We start from the raw sequence: 18,843 nt of genomic DNA, 5'->3' as shown, positions 1-18,843 counted from the left end.
TGCCCTCGGTTGTGAGAGGGCAGAGTAAGTGTGCTTTTACTTCTGAGGCTTGGGAATGCATTAAACCATCCATCCGCCCATCAGATTTCATGTCTGCGGTTTCAGCCTCCCCCTTCCTCTCTCCAACCCTGGTGTCCTGCACAGCCTCAGGCAGGCCGGCATCTCCTTCCCCTGGACTGTCACACCGCTGCCACGCCATGTCCACGCTGTCCCTGCCACTAGTCCATCTCTCCCGAGGTCTGTCCTCCACACTGTGACAGAGTGGTGCGCCTAAAATTTAGATCTGTTGATGCTGGCTCCACATAAAACCATTGGCACCACACTGGTGGTTTTGTTTTTGCAATGTTGGGAGAGTTTTCTCCAGCGGTCAGTCCCTGGGCCTGGCTAATTAGTATGGCATTAGGTTCTTTTTGCAAACGTAAGATACCTTACAGATATCAAAGCTGGTATCTCTCCAGCCTTGAGAACTTTGTGTAGGCTCCTGGGGCTCAGGAATTTCTGGTCGAGGACGCAGATCACCCTGTCCTACTGTGGGATTCAGAGGGAGGAAAGATTGACTACTGCCCGAGCCTGAGTCTAATGTTGAAAAGCCTGTTACTAGATCACATCTTCTCACTCATAGTATTGCTTTCATGAAATCTTTAAGCAGAATTACCAGAATGTCTTAGAGCCCATCTAAGGGCCCAGGACTTTGGGCAAAGAATATATTTTTTTAAGATTTTATTTATTCATTCATGAGAGAGAGAGGGAGAGAGAGAGAGAGACGAGAGATCGGGAGGCAGAGGCAAAGGGAGAAGCAGACACCCCGCAGAGCAGGGAGCCCGATGTGGGACTTGGATCCCAGCTCAATCCCAGGATCACAACCTGAGACAAAGGCAGATGCTTAACCGACTGAGCCACCCAGGCAGCCCTCTATGTTTGTTTGTTTGTTTATTTGAGTGAGAGTGAGAGAGCAAGAGAGAGAAGGAGTGGGCTAGGGGCAGAGGGTGAGGGAGAAGCAGACTCCCTGCCGAGCAGGGAGCCCAGTGCGGGGCTCGATCCCGGGACTCCAGGATCATGACCTGAGCCAAAAGCAGACACCTAACCACCTGAGCCACCCAGGCGCCCCTGTATTTTGTTTTTAAACAGCTTTATGGAGGCATAATATATGTATCCATTGTAAGTGTACAGTTTAGTGATTTTTTTTTTAAAGATTTTATTTATTTGAGAGAGAGAGAGAGAGCAAGAACAGGGTGGGGGCAGAGGGAGAGGGAGAAGCAGGCTCCCTCCTGAGCAGGGAGCCCAAGGTGGGGCTTGATCCCAGGACCCTGGGATCATGACCTGAGCCAAAGGCCGACTGTTAACTGACTGAGCCATCCACACACCCCAATGACTTTTAATAAATGTATAGAGTTATGCAGTCACTACAATCCAGTTTTAGAATATTTCTATCACCCCAAGAAGTTCCCTCTTACATTTGGGAAGTCATTTCCACTCCCACCTCCAGCCCCAGGCAATCACTGATCTGTCTTCTGTTGTACGCCTTTCCTGGACATTTTGTATAAATGCTCTCATATAGCAGAGTTTTTTGTGTGTCTGGCCTTTTCCACATAAATTATGTTTTAAGGCTCACCATGTTGTAGTTCATTGCTTCTCATGGCTAAAATATTGTTTTATGGATATACCACATTTTATCCATTCACTATTTGTTTACTTAAATTTTTGTTAAAGGAATTCATGCTCCTAGTTCAAAATGTCCTGATTTGGGTACTTTTGAGTTTGTATGAAAAAGTTAGTAGTTCTGTGCCCACGCTCTGATGTAACAGATTTTTTTTTTAAGATTTTGTCAGAGAGAGGGAGTGAGCACAAAGCAGGGGGGGAGCGACAGGCAGAGGGAGAAGCAGACTCCCCGCTGAGCAGGGAGCCCAATGTGGGACTCCATCCCAGGACCGTGAGATCATGACCTGAGCCGAAGGCAGACGCTTAACCACCTGAGCCACTCAGGCATCCCTTGATGTAACAGATTAATTCCCCACTCCACACCCCCTCTTTTTTTAAACTTCCTGGGAAGGGAGGATGAATTTCAAGAGTTAACATGCAAGTCAAGCGTACCTTTTTCTTCTTTTAACCATTGTCTTCGTAATTATGTCTTCTTTTCTTTGCCTGTTCTCAGGCAAGGTAGAGTTTATGAGAGAGTATCTGTTCTACATCAACTGCACTTGTGTTAATTCTCTAAGGGGGGTTATTTACTGTCATCTGTTATAGATTGGGAAACTCAAACTGATGGCATAAAGGGAGTAAAGAAACCACGACGTTTATTTAGCCTAGAGAACCTGTAACAGCTGTATTTAACACCCTCCAGTCCATTCAGTAAATATGCTGAGTGTCTACTCTGTGCCAGGCTGTGTTCTTGGTGCTATAGATTTGGCAGTGACCAAAACCAACACACTGCTATCTAATAGGGCTTCCCATCGCGTTCAGATGAAACTCTGAATTCCTTCCCTCTTGGGGAAGCCCGCATGCTCTGGACCCTGCCCACCCTCTCGGAGCTCCTCTCCCTCCACATGTCTCCCTGCCTCACTCCACTCAGCTACACTGGCTTCCATGCTGTTTCCTAAACCCCAGACTCAGCTGCACCTTGGGATTGGCTGTTTCTTCTGCTTGGAATGTTCTGCCCCTATGTCTTTGCATGATTGGCGCCTTATAGTCATTCGAGCCTTGGCTCAAACGTCACCTCCTCGGGGACCCTTTCCCTGTCACCTCCCCAGGCACTATCACATCACCCTATTTTGTTTTGTTTCCTAGCCCTCTACACTACTTAAAACATTCTTCTCAGTTATTTACTTGTTCATTGTCCATTTTCCCCTGACCAGAATTTAGGCTCCATGGAAGTCTAGAAACTTTGTATGTCATTCATGTTCATCTCCCCAGTGCTTAGGATAGTGCCTGACACGTAGTAGGTACTCCTAAAGATTGTTAAGGAACTAGAGGGTTTTAGGTATAGCTGTCACATACCCTCGAAGGGGAGAAGTAAAATTGTAAAGTATGACAAGAGGTAAAAACAGGACAGGAAGGTTTTGCCCTTCTCTGTGGGAGACTTGCCCAGAAGAACCACCCCAAAAGGGATTGGCTCTCTAGTTGAGGTAGTAGAAAATACCTATGCTGCACCTTCATTTCACAGCTGATTAAATTTTAAGTCAGGGCTAAGTTTGTACTTGGTAGATACCAATTAGCCATATTTACCTTTTTATAAATAAGCTGTTTGGGGCGCCTGGGTGGCTCAGTCTGTTAAGCGGCCAACTCTTGGTTTCAGTTCAGGGTCCTGGGATCTAGCCCTGTGTCGGGCTCTATGCTTAGCAGGGAGTCTGCTTGAAATTCTCTCTCTCTCCATCTGCACCTCCCCCTACTCGCTTGCTCCCTCTCTCTCAAATAAATAAATCTTAAAAAAAATAAGCTGCTTAACTTAGAATATGGCAAACAAGAGTCCACTTCACAAGGTTTTGTTGCTCACAGTATTCCTGCGAGACAGTCCCTCATTAGCACTCATTGGACATTTGATAGCTTTGTAAACCAAGGCACAGTGAGATTACATGGCTTGTTTGGGATTGATCATAAATAGATGGGGGAGTTCAGAGAGCATTAAGTGTTCCCTCTTTCCTGTTTGTTGTCCCGCTCGTTAGCCGGCAGAATTCATCAGTGTTCTTATTTGTACATGAGTTTGCAAGAGGGCATTTTATCTGTTCCCACAGCATTTTGTAGAAACCTCTTAAAGCACTTATTACTCTTCACTAGAATTACTTGTCCCCATTTCACTCTCTATCAGTGGCCAACACTGTAACAGTTGCTTAACCAACTTAGTTGGTTTATATTGGTTTATATTGGTATCCCAAGGACCCAGGCACTCAAGAAATAAATACCGAATGAATGAATGAGAACTTACAAATCTGAGATTTTCTAAAGCATGATAACTGGCTTTGTTTTCCTTTGAGTTTCTAGTTTAATTTTGTCTCCAGTAGTGACTTCTAATTTTGATTTAAATTGACCACAGTTTAGGAGTTAATATGCTCATATCCTGAGAGTAAAGATAGTAAATGGTAGTTATTTGTGTTTGCCATGGATCTAGTTATTTTTATGTTGAAATTTTTTTTCTCAAAGAATTTTGGTATGTACCCCTAAAATATAGATTTGAAAATTGTGGCTTATATCTAATGTAACTGCACATACTGAAATACTGTTAGATTCTCTGGAACACTTGAGAAGTAAAACGGTACAATCATGTTTAAATGCTTAGAAAAAAATCTGACTGTAGAATGATTAAGCAGAAAAGCATTTGAGTGATTTTAGGACTTCATGTGACTTCCTGTCTCTGTTGAGGATATTTTGAGCAACTACTGATATTTCACAGGAAGAGGGAAAGCATATTGTCTGTCATAGGAGTCAAGAGTTCGAAGTTTGATGGGAGAAAAAGTATAAAAAACCACCCATCCTAGGAACCTGTAGTCATCCATTTCAAGTAAATTTTGTGGCATGGTATTTTTTCTTCAGGGTAAATGTGTATTTTATTACCTGCAGTTAGAGAAATAGTTGCTTATCTGCTATTTGTGGTATTTTAAATTTTTTTAAATTTTATTTTTTATAGTAAACGACATTTATTTTTCATATTCATTTGGGGGAAAGGAGAAAAGTCAGTTTGTCCTACCCAGTGATGGTCTTTCTGAAAGAGTCTCCATTCATTCCATGGAATTGGATAGGTTGCTTGATGTGAGGATTTTGTACTTTTAATTTATAAAGAGAACTTCCTTTGAAGAGAGTGGTCAGGGGGTTCCTGGGTGGCTAAGTTGGTTAAGCATCTGCCTTCGGCTCAGGTCATGATCTCAGGGTCCTGGGATCAAGTCCCGCATCGGGCTCCTTGCTCAGCAGGGAGCCTGCTTCTCCCTCAGCCTGCCGCTCCCCGTGCTCGTGCTCTGTCTCTCAAATAAATAAAATCTTAAAAAAAAGAAGAAGAAGAAGAAGAAGGGAGTGGTCAGAGGGTGTGTCTTTGAGAGCAGCTTCGCCAGTGCACAGCCAGACTTCTTGTCTGAGTGAAGCTTTCCCCACACGGGCCACACAGGTAGGGTGTCTCTCCTGTGTGGATTTTGCCAGGTAGGATTCAGTTCCCCCTGGTGTGGAAACTCTTCCTGCACTGTGTACAGGCATGATGTTTCAAGCCTGTATGGACTCTGATGTGAACAATGAAACCTCCTTTCTGACTGAAGGCTTTTCCACGCCGATCACATCTATAGGGCTTTTCACCATTGTGAACTTTTCTATGATAGACAGCAAGGTTACTTTGATTCCTGAAGCTTCTCTGACAAATAACACACTCAAAGGGTGTCTGTCCAGTGTGGAGTTTTTCATGAATGGCCAGACTCCCTCGTTGACTGAAGTTTTTCCCACACTCCTTGCATTGATGTGGCTTCTCTCCTGTGAGTATTCACTGATGTTTAACAAGACTGCCTTTGGCCCTGAAGCTGTTTCCACAGTAGGTACACTCAAAGGGCCTTTGGCCAATGTGGATTCTGTCATGCAATGTTAGACTGCCTTTTTGCTTGCGGGATTTTCCACATTCCTGACACTCATGGATCCTCTGTCTCCAGGTGAATCTTTCTGTAGTGTCCTAAAATCTGGGGATTTTTGTTCCAGCTTCTCTCTTCTGAAAGAATTCTGGAAATCCTAGCTTGAGGATCCTTTGGCCTCAGAATGGTCATATTTGTGGTAGGCTTCAGTCATCACATTGAAATATGCTATATTCTGGGCATATCTTCCTTGACAGTCCAGCAGGATAGCTCTTGGAAATGAAAACATATCATGCCTGCCTTAGGACCTAATCACCGCCTCTTCTTATGATTCTTCCATGGGCTCTTGTTGAACACCACAGCAGTGTGCACCAGCAGACGGACAAAGGCTGATGCCGAGCCCACAGGAGCGCCGGCCTGTTTGTGGTACTTTTTTTTTTTTAAGCTTCTGAATGAAACCTGTGGTTTGCTTGGATTATTTACTGACCACAGCCTGTTAGATGCCTCTTGGAAAAACAATTGTCATGACAGCAGCTTAGATTGACGCCCAAAGAATTCAACAGATTATCCAATGAGATCGCATTATCTTTAATGACCTGTGTTCTGTTCACGTGATGCTGGGTAGCCCACAGCTCGCAGCTCTGAGTGGTGTGGTATGGGAGGGTGGAGAAAACCGTGATCAGCTTATATAGGTGACTGTTCATAGATTCCATGAATACCGGTAAGAGTATTAAACAGTCGAGAGGCGCCTGGGTGGCTCAGTCATTAAGCATCTGCTTCGGCTTGGGTCGTGATCCCGGGGTCCTGGGATCGAGCCCCGCATCGGGCTCCCTGCTCCGCGGGAAGCCTGCTTCTCCCTCTTCCACTCCCCCTGCTTGTGTTCCCTCTCTCTCTGTGTCTCTTGATGTCAAATAAAAACAAAATCTTTAAAAAAAAAAGAAGTATTGAACAGTTGTATGTGCCAGATCTAGAACTAGTATTCCCGTTAATGTGGGCAAACTGGCTGCTGGCTTACGCTGTCGGACACTGTTCTAAGCAGTTTTACGTGGATTACTTTACTTCATCCTCACAACAGCCCCCAAATGATCACCATTTTACTTATGAGGAAACTGAGCTTTAGAAATTAAGCAACGTGACTAATTAATAGAGCCGGTATTTGAATTTGTCCAACTTTGGAGCCCGCTCTCTGTGTCAGCGTATCTCTCTTCCTTTACTTGCTTCTGAGACCTTAAATTCAGCCTCAGCTATGGGTGTTCTTTCTCCTTTAGTCGGTTTATGTGGAAAAGTGGCCTTTTCTATGTAGGTTCCAATGGAGAAAGTCCCCTTTCATTTACCCAGCAAATGTTTGTTGAGTGTCTGCTGTGCTGTTCTGGGCATGGGGGTCACAGTGCCGGACACAACAGGGCTCCTGCCGAGGAGTTTTCTCCGACGCCATCTTGCCTCGGTGACACCTGTCATGACAGCAGGGTGCTTCTGTACTGTCCTGGCGCTGCCTGCCCTATGTCACCCTCACACGCCCTTCCTGCCTGGAGTGCCTTGAACCATCTGCCCTGGTTCCTTAAGTCAGTTTCACAAAAAGTTTCCCTTTTAGAGAAGAAGAACATAGGCTTGAGGTTTTAACATTTTTCCATCTTCAACAAAGGGTTAAAGAAAAAAATGTGTCATCCCAAATTCATAGAAAGCTATATTCATAGAAAATTTAGAAACAGGTGCCTTTAGTATTAAAAAGGAAGACAGGGCGCCTGGGTGGCTCAGTTGTTAAGCATCTGCCCTTCGGCTTGGGTCATGATCCCAGGGTCCTGGGATCGAGCCCTGCATTGGGCTCCCTGCTCAGCGGGAAGCCTGCTTCTCCCTCTCTCACTCCCCCTGTTTGTGTTCCCTCTCTCACTGTCTGTCTCTCTGTCAAATAAATAAAATCTTAAAAAAAAAAAGACAAGACAAAAATAAACTTAGTATTGGTCTTAAGAAACTAGGAAGGAGGGGCACCTGAGTGGCTCAGTTAAGTGTCTGCTCTCGGCTCAGGTCATGATCCCAGAGTCCTGGGATCAAGTTCCACATCAGGCTCCCTGCTCAGCGGGGAGCCTGCTTTCTCCCTCTCCCTCTGTCTCCTGGCTTATGCTCTCTCTCTCTCTCTATATATATATATCAATCAAATAAATAAAATCTTTTTTAAAAAAGATTTTATTTATTTGAGAGAGAGAGAATGAGAGAGAGAACATGAGAGGGGGGAGGGTCAGAGGGAGAAGCAGACCCCCAGCCGAGCAGGGAGCCCGATGCGGGACTCGAACCCGGGACTCCAGGATCATGACCTGAGCCGAAGGCAGTCGCTTAACCAACTGAGCCACCCAGGCGCCCCTCAGATCAAAATCTTAAAGAAAAAGAACTGGGAAGGAGGGGTGCCCGGCTGGCTCAGTTGCTCGAGTATGTGACTCTTGATCTTGCGCCTGTGAGTTCAGGCCCCACGTTGTGTCTAGAGCTTACTTAAATAAAAAATTTAAAAAGAAACTAGGAAGGAAAGAAAAATAAACCAAAAGAAAGGAAAAAGGAAATAGGATAAAATGTGAATTCAAGAAAATAGAGAACATCAAAAACAAAAGAAAAAACTAAAAACTGGTTTAGGATCAATAATTTACCTTCCCAAGGTAATCTACAATTAACACTGTCCCATTGGTCTTGTTTTAGAATTAGCCAAAATGATTTTTAAATGTGTTAAATAAATTAATTAAAGCTACTTAAGTGTCTATCAATTGGGACTGATTGAATAAACTGAAATGCATCCATATAGTAGAATGACAGTAATTGTAGATACAAAGAAGGAGGTTTTCCGTGTTCTGCAAGGTGCAACGCAGTGCATATTGAAACACCGGCTTTTGTGTAAAAATAAAAGGGAGGAATAAGAGCAGACAGTAATGTTTGCTTTCATCTGCATGTGGTAGTGCTGGGAGGAAGGATGCATCGCCATCAGTAACAGTGCTTCCCTGCATGGTGGGGGTGGAGCAGGTGGGACGGGAGCTCAGTAAGGGAGACGCCTCCCTTGATGTTTGCTTGCTTATTTATTTAATTTATTTATTTTAAGAGATTTATTTATTTGAGAGAGAGGGAGCGTGTGTACGTGCACGGGGATGGGAGGGCAAGGGGTGAGGTTTGGAAGGGTGAGGGGTAAGGGGCAGAGGGAGAGGGAGTCTTTTAAGCAGACCCTGGGCTGAACCTGAGCCAGCCATGGGGCTTGGTCTCCAGACCCTGAGATCAGGACCTGAGCCCAAACCAAGAGTCAGACGCTTAACTGACTGCTCCACCCAGACACCCCTCAATGTATATTTGTGTTTAAATTTTTGGAACCATGAGAATGCATTGGCTAGTCAAGAATTAATTTTTTTTAAATGATTTTATTTGAGAGAGAGAACGAGTGGCAGGGAGGGGCAGAGAAAGAGGGAGGGAGAAGCAGACTTCCCGCGGAGCAGGGAGCCCGAGGGACTTGATCCCAGGACCCCAGGATCATGACCTGAGCCGAAGGCAGATGCTTCACCGACTGAGCCACCCAGGTGCCCCTATTCAAGAATTAATTTAAGTTCATCATGTATAAGGAGGTTGTTGTTGGTTTTCTTTTTTTTAATCAATAAGAAAAAGGTGAACATCCCAAATGGAAAGTGTGAGAAGTGTCTATTGTAGTACAGCCCTGCCATGGAATGCTAGCCCGCCCGGAAACGTGGCAGGGAGAGCGACCCAGAACAGCAGGGGCTGTCTTGGGCGGGTGAGAAGACAGGCAAAACATTTATTTTCTGCTTGTAATGTTCTTAAGTTCCTGCAGTGACTCCTCTTGGTCACGTGGGTGGGGGGTTGGGGGGCAATTTCTAAAGCAGTTAAGAAAAAAGCTTAGAAGCAAGGACAAAAACGAGTCGTCTGAAGAGCAGTAAGGGACACCAGCCTTCGCAGATGGGACACAGATTGTGAAGTGGCCGTAAATGTAATGCCACGGCGGTAGCACAAATACTGAACTTTCAAACCTGTAGAAAGTCTCACACACATCAGTGTGTTCTTATGTGCCCCGGGAGACTGTGGCAAAATGAGTATTTGGAATAGAAAAGTAGTGGCGAATAATTCATAAATGTTGGTGGGTAATTTTGGAAATAATGTTTGCATAGTACATCAAACAGTGGCTGGGACAGAGTTACACATTAAAAAAGACAGCTTTGAGGATTTCCTGTGAAATGTGAAGAATAGAGTTTCATGACAGTCTGCGGAAATACTCTCACAATGGAAAGTATCAATAGAGACAAATTATCTTAACGAATTTACATTTTCATGCAACGTACATGTGAGAGGCCAAAAGCAAACGTGTGGATGTGTGAATATCCATCCTTACTATGTGTGTGTTGTCGCTTTCCGTGGATGAAGACGTAAAGGAAGAATGAGAAAACAGAGCAGCTTTTACAATGTAGGGAGTATGGATGAATTTTGTTTTCCTTCAACGGGTGTATGGGTTTTATTTTTGTAGCAGATACTTATTTTGGAGCAGGAGAATCCCTCTGGAGTAATGAAGTATTTTCTAAGGAAGGGACTAATTAATTGGGTGGACAGCCCAATGACTCCGTAGTACATAGGTTTTTCATTACTGGGACATATCAGATCACTCTGGTAATGTGTCACCCTGGTAAACTTCACCAGTCTTCGGAGAAAACTCTTTAAAAGCTGAAGAGAAGGTAAAAGGAAGAAGTTGTCGGGGGAAATGTGGAGTCTTAACTATCTGTTGCAACAGCAAAGGATTAAGCTATGGAATTACGTCCATCTCTTTATTTTTACATTGTCTTTTTCCAGGTTGGTGGCACCAAGGCCGGTGTAGTCCGATTTCTTGGGGAGACAGACTTTGCCAAGGGCGAATGGTGTGGTGTGGAGTTGGATGAGCCTCTTGGGAAGAACGATGGGGCAGTTGCTGGAACCAGGTTTGTCTGGAGTTGGAATCTTGTCTCCCTCCTGCATGTAAAGGTGCTCAGGCAGATTTCACCAAGAGCTGCGTTTTTTTTTTTTTTTTTAAGATATATTTACTTATTTGAGAGAGAGAGAGAGAGGTGGAGGGAGAGAAAGTCTTAAGCAGACTCCTCGCTGAGCACAGAAGCCCGAGGCGGGGCTCGATCCCACAGCCCTGAAATCAGGACCTGAGTGGAAAGCAGGAGTCAGCACTTAACTGACCGAGCCACCCAGGTGCCCCAAGAGCTGCATTTCTATTTCCTAAGACTCATCTACTGATTCCACGCCCCCCCCACTAGAATTGGAGCTGTTCTTTTGACTGTCTCTTTTAGTAATACATGTAATGCGTCTGAGTAGATTCTGAACAAGCATTCAATTTATTTTTAAGACTTTTTTTTTTTTAGAGCAACTTTAGTTTCATAGCAAAATGGAGAGGAAGATACAGAGGGTTCCTGTATGCCCCCGGCCCCCACTATCCCCCAGTATCAGCATCCTGCACCCTGGTGGTATGTTTGTTACTGCTGATGAACCCACATTGACACATCACTGTCTGAACCCCTCTGCTGTAAGTTTGTCAGATGGTAGGAATATTTACTCCCTTTGCACCTTAGGAGCGCTTTAGTAGTAGGTGGGTAATTCTGTCTCTGTCTATCATGTTGTTATTCATTAATTATTGAGGTTATCAGCCTACATACATGTGAATGCTGTATGCTGGTTGACCGCCCTGGCTTACTGGTAGAATTCACAGCAAACCAGGCGTGAGTGATGACCAAAAAACGATGCTTTTGTTTGTAGTTGTTATTTCTTGTAATTAATTTTTTGGTCACTGCTTTTATTGTTACTCTCTAAAGGTATTTTCAGTGCCAACCCAAATATGGCTTGTTTGCTCCTGTCCACAAAGTGACCAAGATTGGCTTCCCTTCCACTACGCCAGCCAAAGCCAAGGCCGCTGCCGTGAGACGAGTGATGGCGACCACACCTGCCAGCCTGAAGCGCAGCCCTTCTGCCTCGTCTCTCAGCTCCATGAGCTCAGTGGCCTCCTCCGTGAGCAGCAAGCCCAGCCGGACAGGATTAGTAAGCCTCCCTGTTCTCACTGCATGCCTCTACCGTCCAGGCACGATAAATGCCCGCTGCTGTTGAACCTGCTTTGCTTTCAGAGCAATTAACTTGCCCTGTACTAAATGTTCCCTGTAGCTTGTGGAGGCCCATTCTAGGTTTCATAAAACAGAGCTTTAGCAAGAAGACAAATTTGGAAATAAGTTTTGAACATCGCTTTCAGATTCTTAAGGCCCTAAGATGTACCAGTTCTTGCTGAGTCTGTAGTAACTACTGTTGAGTCTAACATATGGGATGATTTCTTTTCTTTGAAATTATTTTGGGCACAGGAATGACAGGAAAGTTGGAGGGATCCTTTTCCTCAATGACCTCGGTCTCTCTGACTTCAAACAATTGGAGGAACTAAAGTATTTTGAGAAAAGGCATGTTCTTAGAATTTCAGCAGGATGTTAATAGAGTCTAACCCACTGAAAGCGGTTAGTATGTGGAGTGTCCCTGACTTGGGCCAGAGGACAGAGGGGAACTAGCGGACGGGAAAGGGTGCTAGGGAAAGCCTTGTCTTGTCTCCTCTCTCCGTCTCCTCCTCTCCCTTCCACTTCCTATCTCCCCCTTTTCCCCATTTAGATCAGTAAAAATAGAATCATCAGGATTAAAATAGGCAGTGGCGGCTCATTCTGTTTGTTAATATGGCGTTTTAATAGGGTCAAAACAATGACTTCTTGGCTCATCTCCTGCCAGTAAATTTATTTACTTGAAGTGAGGCAAATATTGTTTAGATTTGTAAGACTGCACTGCACTGGGTCTCTGCGTTATGACGGTAAACTACAGACGGGGGAGAATGTTAAGTGGTGTGATCCGGAGTAAGGCTGCTGGCCATTGGTCTCGTTTTGCCTTCTCTTCCGTGGTCCTTGGGTCCTCTGGGAAGGGAAAGGGGAGGAATCTTTCCTTCAAGTGCAGGGTGAGGGGGGAGTACTGCTCTGCTAGCCAGCTGGACTTTCTCTTAAGTTCTGGGGAAATAAATACCTGTTTGGACTTTTTCATTTTGCGTATGAAAAGAAAGTCTCCATCTTCAGCAGAAAAGTTACAAATGGACTTTGACAAGAAAAGCGTGACAAGAACAACGACACAGAAGTGAAGCCACTCCTCTTTGGACAAAGTCTCGTTCAGCAAACTCATATGGACATCTAGTCTACTTTGCTAATCCAGGAGCAAGTCCATGGAGGTGTTTTCTCTAGATTAGGAATTCTTTCTTAACTTTTATTATGTTGTAATTATAAGTGTCCATCTCTTTGGAAGATAACTAAACTCTCCCCTGCTTTCCCAATCTCTCCTCTTTTCCGACCAGTTCTGATACATCTTAGCTCACCTCACTCAGTGAAGAAGAGGGACAAAAGAGAAAGGAGTCTCCTTACCTTGTAAAACAGCTTGTTTTTGTAGATGCGGGTGGCTGTAGTTTCTAAACCAAGAATCATCATAAAAGAATATGCCAAAAATACAGAAGGTGTGACTTCCTAGAACATAATCCCATGCATGTATGTGAAAATGTCTAATGATTCTTTAATGCAAAAGGTCCTCTGGGAATATTGACACAGAGGTGCCCAAACTCTGATTGCCTAGCACCTGAGTGCCTGTTATTTTATCATAATAGCCTGGGCCCAGGAAATAGCTAGCGGTTCTGTTTATTAAGGAACTAGGTCCAAACAACTTAATATTTATGTTCTAGCAATTTAGTAGCTGTTCGAAAAGAATGATACACATTAACTGAGAGAAAAAATATTTTTGGTTCATTCTTAAATAACCACACTTACCGTTAGGTTGTGTGTGCGTGTTGGGCACTGCACATCCTTGTCAAACCTTGGAATCTTCCTGAACACTGCCACCCTCATTTCCTGTGACACATTGATTTTTTTGCACAATACTGGCTTTTTGTCATGGCAGCAGCCAAAACCTAGCTTTGGGAAGATGCAACATTATTGAAAGGAATGTAGTACAGTTGCCTCAGACTCAGTTGCCTCAAGCTGGTAGTTCGTATGGTGTCCAGCAGGTGTTGCAGTGTTTCCCTTGAAATGTGAAAATATTCCACAGTGCCCTGTGACTTTGCTGCAGGGCCCCGGGGCATCTCTGCACAGGGAACCTCAGATTTAATGCATTCAAGAAGAAGTGTTAGTATGAGAAAGTATAATTTTAACCATATAATGAAATTGGAAAGTTAGGGCCAGATGGTTAAAAGAGCACCCCTCCCCCCTTATGTTCAAGGAATTTAAGAAATTTCGCTAAATAGAAACAGCAGAGGACAATTTGGGTTTGATTGGATTCCTTTACTCTTAATAGTTGTTAACTTGCCTATTTTTAAAAAAAAAAAAAGATTTATTTTAGAGTGGGGGAGGAGGGAGAGGAAGGGCAGAGGGAGAGAGAATGTCAGGCAGACTCCCCGTTGAGCAAGGAGCCTGATGTGGGGCTCCTGATCTTGAGACCATGACCTGAGCTGCAACCAGGAGTCGGATGCTCAACCGACTGAGCCACCCGGGCGTCCCTCCAATTGCCTAACTAGTACTTAATGACAGATGCTCACTCTGCCTCCTGGACGAGGGCTCTGACTGATGGGGGGCATTCGAGGGGCACAGGAGGCTTTGATTGCGGGAGATGAAGTCAGGGCCCACTTGATCCGGATCCAGCGATCAGGTCTCTCTGTCAGTGACCTTGGACAAGTGCATGCCAAGGGATGGGAGGCCTTTGCTGAATTCCCTCCCAATCCCTGGAGCCTCACTTGGAAGAATGCTGTTCAACTTGCCTACGTTATCCATTACCATGATAGGAGGTTATTTTCTCCGTGTTTTTATTTGATGATGAGCCTCAAGAAGGAGGAACTGGTATGGGAAACAGCACAGAGTAGCAGGGGACCCCGGACGGCTTTCTTTCTCTACCCTCCCTCCACCGCCTTTCTGCCCCACGTCTTCCTTCCCCTGCCCTGCCCTCCCCTCCTCCTCTTTCTCCCAGTTTCTCTTTCCCTCTTTTTCCTCCCTGCATGTCCTTTTGCTCCCTTTCCCATACACCTGCGCACACACTCACGCCGCGCCTCCCCCCACCCCAGCTTCCGAAGGCAGATAGAATTTCCCTCTTAACCTGATCTTCAGAAATCTCTCTGGTGATTGGGACTCAGGTCTTCGAGTTCTGGATTCCTGGGTGAGATCTCCTGTGCCTTTCATATTTTTTAGGTTTTTATTTAAATTCCGGTTCGTTAATGTGCGGTGTCACATTAGTGTCAGGCGTACAACACAGAGATTGAACACTTCCATGTCACGTGTGCTGCTTAGTGCCCACCACCTCGTTCCCCCACTCCCCCCCACTCCCTCCCCTCTGGTGACCATCAGTGTGGTGTTCTCTCGAGTTAAGAGTCTGTTTCTTGGTTTGTCTCTTTCCTTTACCTCCCTTTGCTCATTTGTTTTGTTTCTTAAATTACACATGAGTGAAATCATACGGCATTTGTCTTTGACCGACTTATTTCCCTTAGCATAATACACTCTAGTTCCATCCACGTCGTTGCAAATGGCAAAATTTCATTCTTTTTTATCTGTGTCTTTCACTTTGAAAGAAAGATGAAGAAAATCCTGACAAAATCCAACTGTTTAATTGATACAAGGAAGGTTTGTGACTCCAAGGGTGACCTCTTGGTTACTTAATGGTAGTTAGAAGCTTAAAAAGTTGAAAAAAATCTCAACCTCAAGTCTGGGGAGGAAAAGACAGACCAAGACGTGTCCTAAGAAGGAGATACCTCTTAATGAAACTTGGACGGAAATGGAGTTTAGAGAAACATGTTCAGTGAGTTCTGTGCAATTTTTCTAGACTCCAGCAAGGCCCTGGTCACCTGAGCTCAGGGTACCTTTCATTTGAGCCGCTTACTCTCCTTCTAACCATCTTTCTGATTGTTCCATGACTTCTTACATTGATGTGTTGTTTGTGATATTCAGTCGGGAGGCACATGCTGTCTTGTTTCCTTGAGGAGAAGCTTTTCCTAGTAACTGGCAAGCTTGGGAGCTGGGGCCGCACCTTTGCTTTGCTGAGGAGACGCCTGCCTGCATGCCTTGCGCCCTCCTCGCATCCCCGAAAGCATCATGGCCCTTCACGTCTTTAACTTTCCTTTGCAGTTGACTGAAACCTCCTCCCGTTACGCCAGGAAGATCTCCGGCACCACTGCCCTCCAGGAGGCCCTGAAGGAGAAGCAGCAGCACATTGAGCAGCTGCTGGCTGAACGGGATCTAGAGAGGGCGGAGGTGGCCAAGGCCACGAGCCACGTGGGGGAGATAGAGCAGGAGCTAGCTCTGGCCCGGGACGGACGCGACCAGGTGAAGTCTCGTGCTGACCTCGCTTCAGGGATGGTGATGGGTTCCGAGCTGACCCTGTGGAGGTGGCGGTGCTTTCTAAGTTGAGGGAGAAGGCGGAACAGCTTACCCGGTGCTTGGAGCCGGGGAGCTAGTCTTGGGAGCACTAGAAATGAGCAGAAATGTCTTTGCTGGGCTTGTTTGAAGCTGTGACCTGGGGTACCACTTTGTATTGTTACAAAGATGAAGTTTTGTTCTTCTTGAGTCGACCTTAGTCCTTCGGTCTTTACATCTGGGTCTTTTGGCCCCTGTCAGGGGAGCTTGTTCACTAGGACCTTACCCATGGTGGCAACTCCTGTTTTGTAGATTATCCTTTGTATGCATTTCAGCTTCAAAAAAAGATGAGCGTTGTTTTAACATTGCCCTCTGTTGCTTTAATGGTGTGGTTTTTCATCATCTAGTTTCCAGGAATGCGGCCGAGAAGTGACCTAATTAAAGATCGTAGAAAGCATTTCAGTGCGAAAAGGTTTTAGGGTCATGCCAACCCACAGTGGTACCACTTAGGTGTAGCTCTTTGGAGGCATCCCTGGGCCTGCGTCTGGGTTAGAGAGAGGCCACTCACTGACACCCTTGCCTTCCCCAGCATGTCCTGGAATTGGAGGCCAAGATGGACCAGCTGCGAACAATGGTGGAGGCTGCTGACAGGGAGAAGGTGGAGCTTCTCAACCAACTTGAAGAGGAGAAAAGGTGACCTCAAACTGTTCCTTGGCGCAAGTGTGGCCTTTTCCTTTTAAATCACCTTAGGAAAACGTTCTCGTTAAGGCGCCAGCCCTTAGCCTGTGTGTTCAGTGGAAATGAAACTCTTTGTACTACATGAAGAGGGTTTGCTTGGATTTGACTTCTTTTTGAGAAGTTTGGAATCATCTAGACATACCCTGCTTCATTTAACAGCTATTTATTGAGCCCCTGCCTGTGCCAAGCATCCTCTTGAGGATGACCTCAGGGTCGTGAGATTAATTCAAACCCTGCTTCCATCTGGAACCATTTTTGGTGAGAGGACATTGTGGGTCCAAATTATCTAGTATTTGTGAAACACTTTCCATGTATCTAGTAAAACTGCACCTTTGTATCACTCACCAGTGATACCAGGTCGCTGTCCTTGAGAAACTCAGTACCTTACTAGGAAAACAAAACTTCCATGTGAAGCAGTTAGAGCATCATCTAGAGTCGAGTGCTAAATTGTGTGAGACAGAAAGCAAGTTTGGTTCTTACAGGTTTCTTGAGGCTGTGAACCAACACGATCTCTGAAAAAGGTGTCTGCATGGAAACCATTGGAACATTTCTGGGTAGTGGGACGTTTGTCCTCCCTTGCATTTGATGCCTTCTTCTGTCCTTTCTGATGGCAGCAACTTAATGGTCTCTGAGTTCAGGATGGTCAGGGCTGCGCTGCTGTGGTAAGAGGTATAGCAGAGATAGAATACATTCTCTTACCAAGGAAATGATTTTCTCACTAGAAAGAGAAACACTGTACATAGGAAATTCTCTTTGCATCTTAAAAATGGGTACAAATAAATGAGAGATAGCAACAGGCCTTTTCTAGGCCCTCCTGAATGCCAAGGCACCAGCACCATTTGCTTCGGCTCTTAAGCCAGCTCTTGGTCTGCTGACTGCTGGGCAGGAGAAATGTCCTCCCAGCCCTCCAGTGAGCTTGAGGGGTGTAAATTATTTATGATTATTTTTCTGATTTCACAGAGTAGAATTTTTCTTAACTCCCAGACATGCTAGTGAGTTTGACAGTTTTGGTTTTTGCAGACAGGTTATGAACTTTGTCCCCTTTTCTTCCTTACACTCAAACTTGTGAAGATTTATAACATGGATGTTACCTGGATTTTGTAAATCTTCAGGATATCCTGTTTCATTGACTTGGTGACAGCATTGATTGAAACCCACACCCAAATCAGAGATTTTTAAAATGTGAAAAAAAAAAAAAGTAACTCAAGTTGTTCATAACCTTATTCTCCCAGGCTTAGAACAGGTACTGGTATTTTCCTGGGGCTTTCTGCATGGGTAGCCCTCTAGTCTCACCCTAACATATCCGATGTAGGGTGGTATAAAGAGAGATTCGTTTTCTGTGCTGCTTTCCCCTATGTTCTGTAATTGGAAGATAGAAATTACAGACTTGAAGTCTCAGAACCTATTTCTGTGGTAACTAGACCTCTTCCCTTTAGGCTGGTCCTGTCTCCATTAGATTCATTCTGTTGGTTGTGACCAAGGGAAACTAGGTGGTTTTTCTCAACTCTTACCTCACGCCTCTTGGAATCAGTACCTGGCTAAAACATTGAAGTTTCCTAAATAGAATAGAGCTCTTGCTCTGTTTTCTAAGCCAGATGCCTAAAAATGCATTTCTTTATTTTCCTCCACCATCACCTGTTACATTCATCAGGGCATTGATTATAGATCCTTTTTTTCGGTAAGGCAGATGTGTTCCTTGGTTACTTAAGTGCTCTGTTTTGATTTTGTTCCACAGGAAGGTGGAGGACCTTCAGTTCCGGGTTGAGGAAGAATCCATCACAAAAGGCGATCTTGAGGTAAAACTCATCCAACGCTCTACAGCTTTTATGGATACTAGTATTCACAAATATGGATGAGATCACTGGCCAGAACAAGCAGCAGAGAGAATGGAGGGAGCCCCAGGCTTGGGTTGGGCGGGGCTGTGGGCGTGGCTACGGCTCAGGTGCCCAAGTGGGTCTTTGGACCTGGGACTCTGCTGTCCCGACTCCAGTGTCCCAGTCACATTTTTACTACTCTTTTCTTGCACTTCAAAATTCAAAACCTTGAATTGGAGTTAATCAAGTCATAAATCTGGCAGTGTGTCCAGGTGAGACTCTAGATGTTCCTCTGATGATCAGAAATGGCATTGTAAGGAACATTTTTAACTTCATCAAAGTAGTCCCCAAAAAAGTTTTGTG

At 44.9% G+C, this 18,843-nt stretch overlaps 1 protein-coding gene and 1 pseudogene across 3 annotated transcripts in view; one reads left to right on the top strand and one right to left on the bottom strand.

Moving 5' to 3' along the window:
- CLIP1 (CAP-Gly domain containing linker protein 1) overlaps positions 1-18,843 on the top strand; it is a 118,141-nt gene that overhangs the window by 43,340 nt on the left and 55,958 nt on the right. For all 3 annotated transcript variants that reach the window (XM_028092514.2, XM_028092512.2, XM_088019575.1), the window contains exons 4-8: positions 10,350-10,474; positions 11,351-11,573; positions 15,701-15,898; positions 16,518-16,621; positions 18,402-18,462. In XM_028092514.2, coding sequence (XP_027948315.1) covers positions 10,350-10,474; positions 11,351-11,573; positions 15,701-15,898; positions 16,518-16,621; positions 18,402-18,462 — 711 coding nt within the window. The remainder of the gene's footprint in view (positions 1-10,349; positions 10,475-11,350; positions 11,574-15,700; positions 15,899-16,517; positions 16,622-18,401; positions 18,463-18,843) is intronic.
- On the bottom strand, positions 5,003-5,823 carry LOC114200394 (uncharacterized; annotated as a pseudogene).

The sequence above is a fragment of the Eumetopias jubatus genome, unplaced genomic scaffold (assembly GCF_037043125.1).
Source record: "Eumetopias jubatus isolate StellerSeaLion01/CBP00866 unplaced genomic scaffold, mEumJub1_p1.0 scaffold_16, whole genome shotgun sequence".
Taxonomy (NCBI): domain Eukaryota; kingdom Metazoa; phylum Chordata; class Mammalia; order Carnivora; family Otariidae; genus Eumetopias; species Eumetopias jubatus.
The sequence above is the reverse complement of the archived record's forward strand: the minus strand, read 5'-3'. Positions and strand labels throughout refer to the sequence as shown.